Here is a 4,595-nt window from a genome sequence, read left to right as displayed (position 1 = left end):
CGGGACGTAGGGACCTTCTGGCTGCTCGCCACTCCGTTACGATCTGTTGCTGTCCACTCGTAGCAAAAAAATCACAATATGAAAGGAAAGTGCGCCCTCATTTCACACCCCAGTCCTCTTATTAGTCTCATGTATCCCCAAAATAACAGGCTAATGGTGCAGGCGGCGGCAAAGTGAGACGCTCAATAAAAACCACCTGTTAGAAAACTGTTTGCGAGACAAAACGCGGGTGAGCAGGCTCAATGTTTGTTAAATATTTTCAAGAAATAGCCTAGCTTGTGTATATTCCAATGTTGTTTCTTATTTCCAGCTCATCAACACAAGGTTGTTGCAAAAATGTATATAAAAAAAGCCCAATATTGGCTAAATTACGCACGGACCTCTAGGTTGAACCACTTAAACTGTTGAGTCAATCCTCGCGCCTTTCTCACTTACAATTTTTTTTAAATATCCAAATTCTGCAACGCCAACATCCACAACTATTACGGGTAACTTTTTTCTCATCCACACAAGACAAGGGTAGCTTGAGACTGATCCAGTCATGTATTTAATGATGCATTTGATATCCAACCAGTTCTTCCTGCTGGGAAAAGGCTCAGCTCGCATAGCCTAGACCAGATGTATGGGGTTGTTTACCAGCTGGATATCTGTTGCTTCTCCACAAGTAGCCTCTCTTCCCTTAGCGACACGGCCGGTTGGATGGAGCGCGCTCAACAACAGACTCCACAGTTTAACCCTTTGGCTGCTGGAGGAGGTTGTCGCAATATTGAACCACTCCCTCTAATCAGAATGAGAGGATGGGCTGATGGAGAGAGAGGGAGAGACAAAAGTGTGTGTGTGTGTGTGTGTGTGTGTGTGTGTGTGTGTGTGTGTGTGTGTGTGTGTGTGTGTGTGTGTGTGTGTGTGTGTGTGTGTGTGTGTGTGTGTGTGTGTGTGTGTGTGTGTGTAGGCCTGGGAGAGATGAGCAATATCTCAGATGTTTCATCAACCCTCAATTTACTGTTTTGTAAGGTGTAACATTTTACATAGCCTGTCCAAGCCTATAAATATACAAAAACATGGATTATATTATGTCTTATGACTTAAATGTCATTGCCTATATAGAAGTCTAAAAATAGATGACTTAATCACTCTAGCCTATTAGACTTTCAGCATTGGTCCAAATGGGCCAACGGAAAGATTCGAATGTGATTTCCCCAATCAAATGTTTTTAAGCAGCTGGAAGTGGAAAAAAAAAAAAAAAAAAAAAGGAAAGGAAAGGAAAGGAAAGGAAAGGAAAGGAAAGGAAAGGAAAGGAAAGGAAAGGAAAGGAAAGGAAAGGAAAGGAAAGGAAAGGAAAAAAGAGGTGTGATCAACAGGTATCTGCTCCTTTGACCCGACCCCAGGCTGCCACCTAGTGGATTCTTCAGTGGACAGCGCTTTTAATGATGTGCCATTCAGAGTTCTAGAGATGGTGATAAATGGTCGCTTCACTCAAGTAAAGGTAACCTACCAATATCACGGTGTAATTATTTATTTTTTTGACTCAGTAATAAGCCAAAGTTTTCAACAGATTGGGGAAGCCTTCTTAAAAGGGGATCTCCAGTGATTTCCCTTTTCTTTTCTACTGCATGGGGGGAAAAGTTGCCTGAAACAGATTTTTGACTTAAAGACTACAAGTAAGAAATCAGTGAGCCAGCTTACCAGACCTATGTGTCCCACTCCTCATCACTGCTTGACGCTTGTTAGCCGCTTTTAGCATCACAAATCCAAAACTGTTGGCAGTCGAGCTGCATTGTGGGTAATGTAAGAGCAATCAAGGAAGAAGAAAGTGTGGAATAAAAAAATAAAAAAATAGTTCTGCCACATACATTTTAACAAAACATTGTTTTAGGAATAAAATGTTATATTTATGGAGTACACTTTTAAGTAATTTAGGCTAAATGTTATTTCTTATGCCTTTGTAAATATTTACTTTTTCTGTCCAAACAGAGTCTCAAAACTAATCAACAGACACTGAAGCTCAGTTTCTCAATAAACTAAAGGGGACAGCCCATAGTTGAACCTACAAACACATCTGTTAAATTACTGTTAGTGCCCATATGCTACGAAAGACGAAATATGTCATTGACCTGTTTAGTTGAAAAGTGACACGAATATTACTTCATAAAAATCTCCAGAGAACTACATTATGCATTATAAGGACAAAGTGAGAGTTGTATTTTATAAATATGTTTATTAAGACATCAGTCAGTGAAAACACATTTTGACATATTCAATGTATTTCTGTAAACGAAATGCTGACGCCCATTGTTTTAGTCCACTTCCTCAATATTGGGGCCCTGAGAGCTGCCGCTGCCTGCTTGTCTGCCGCAGCCTCCCATTGGTGCTGCGCCCTGGTACAACTTGGTCACAATCGGCTTGCACACCTTCTCTAGTTCGTTCTGCTGATGCTCGTACTCGTCTTTCTCTGCCAGCAAGTTGTTCTCCAGCCAGGAGATTGTCTGGTTGCACTTGTCAATGACCATCTTTTTATCCCCCTCACTAATCTTTCCTTTAATATTCTCATCCTCGACGCTGCCCTTCATTTGGTAAACATACGACTCCAGTGAATTCTTTGCTGCGATTTTCTCCCTCTGCACATCGTCCTCGGCCTTGTACTTTTCAGAGTCCTGCACCATTCGCTCTATTTCCTCTTTGCTGAGGCGGCCCTTGTCATTGGTGATGGTGATTTTGTTCTCTTTTCCTGTGCTTTTGTCCACGGCGGACACGTTCAGAATGCCATTGGCGTCGATGTCGAAAGTTACCTCCACCTGTGGTACACCTCGGGGGGCAGGGGGGATGCCTGTCAGCTCAAACTTGCCAAGGAGGTTGTTGTCCTTGGTCATGGCTCTCTCGCCCTCAAACACCTGAATCAGCACACCTGGCTGGTTATCGGAATATGTGGAGAAGATCTGGGTCTGCTTGGTGGGGATGGTAGTGTTTCTTTTGATTAATGGAGTCATAACTCCACCTGCGGTCTCGATGCCCAGAGACAGAGGAGCCACGTCCAGCAGCAGCAGATCTTGGACGTTCTCTGAGGTGTCACCCATGAGGATAGCAGCCTGGACTGCTGCACCGTAGGCCACAGCTTCATCTGGGTTGATGCTCTTGTTCAGGTCTCTGCCATTAAAAAAGTCCTGCAAGAGCTTCTGGATTTTGGGAATTCTTGTGGAGCCACCAACCAGGACAATTTCATGGATTTTGGATTTATCCAGCTTGGAGTCTTGCAGGGCCTTCTCAACCGGCTCCAGTGTTCCCCTGAAGAGCTCCGAGTTGAGCTCCTCAAAGCGTGCCCTTGTGATGGAGGTGTAGAAGTCTATGCCCTCAAACAGAGAGTCGATCTCAATGCTAGCCTGGGTGCTGGAGGACAGGGTCCTCTTCGCTCTCTCGCAAGCTGTACGCAGTCTCCTCACTGCTCTCTTATTTTGGCTAATGTCCTTCTTGTGTTTTCTCTTAAATTCCTCTATAAAGTGGTTGACCATCCGGTTGTCAAAGTCCTCCCCGCCAAGGTGTGTGTCTCCTGCGGTGGCTTTCACCTCAAAGATGCCGTCGTCAATGGTCAGGATGGACACGTCAAAGGTGCCCCCACCAAGATCGAAGATTAGCACGTTGCGTTCTCCTCTTGTGCCTTTATCCAGGCCGTAGGCAATGGCTGCTGCCGTGGGCTCGTTGATGATCCTTAGAACATTCAGTCCAGAGATCACACCAGCGTCCTTGGTGGCTTGCCTCTGGGAATCATTGAAATAAGCTGGAACGGTGATGACTGCATTTGACACCCTCTGTCCCAGGTAGGCCTCAGCAATCTCCTTCATTTTAACCAGGACCATGGATGAGATTTCCTCTGGGTAGAAGGCCTTGGTCTCCCCTTTATACTCCACCTGGACTTTGGGTTTTCCGCTATCACTGATCACCTTGAAAGGCCAAAGCTTCATGTCTGACTGGACCACTGGTTCATCAAACTTTCTACCGATGAGACGTTTGGCATCAAAGATTGTGTTGGTGGGGTTCATGGCCACCTGGTTCTTGGCAGCGTCTCCAATGAGCCTCTCTGTGTCAGTAAAGGCCACATAGCTTGGAGTGGTCCTGTTGCCCTGGTCGTTGGCGACAATCTCCACTTTGCCATGCTGGAAAACTCCAACACAAGAATAGGTGGTGCCCAGATCAATGCCAATAGATACTCCCTTAGCTGTAGACATCTTTGTGCTTTAGAGTACCTGGGTGATGAAAATTGAGTGAAATTGCATATTAATTGTCTAACACATGAAAGCACTGATTTTAGGTTTTGTCGTGCCTTCATATTTTACTATCTAAGTATCAGACAGAGACATATTTTGAAGGTGCAATTAAATTAGGTAAAAACTGAATGAAAAACCCAGGTAGTAATGCATGACTCACAGGACAGTTTCATGGAACAAGTTAAATCTAATTGCTTTACTACTGTAACACTAACAAACACTGAGTGGTTAACCTCAGCCCTTTGATTTATGTGTTTCCCCAAACTAGCCATTTTTCCATATTTACATTTTATATCATTACAATCAATACATTCAACAATTTCTATTTTTTTCTAATAT

At 43.9% G+C, this 4,595-nt stretch overlaps 1 protein-coding gene across 1 annotated transcript; it reads right to left on the bottom strand.

Annotated features, from left to right (window-relative positions):
* Positions 1–2,294: 2,294 nt before the first annotated feature.
* On the bottom strand, positions 2,295–4,217 carry hspa1b (heat shock protein family A (Hsp70) member 1B; the record flags this gene model as incomplete). The annotated part of the gene is made up of 1 exon (XM_080031399.1): positions 2,295–4,217. One exon carries the CDS (start codon positions 4,215–4,217, stop codon positions 2,295–2,297), a length of 1,923 nt encoding a protein of 640 aa, XP_079887525.1.
* Positions 4,218–4,595: the final 378 nt, after the last annotated feature.

The sequence above is a fragment of the Ammodytes marinus genome (assembly GCF_949987685.1).
Source record: "Ammodytes marinus genome assembly, chromosome: 7".
Lineage (NCBI taxonomy): Eukaryota > Metazoa > Chordata > Actinopteri > Uranoscopiformes > Ammodytidae > Ammodytes > Ammodytes marinus.
Note: the sequence above shows the minus strand (reverse complement) of the source record. Positions and strands in the feature narration are given on the sequence as shown.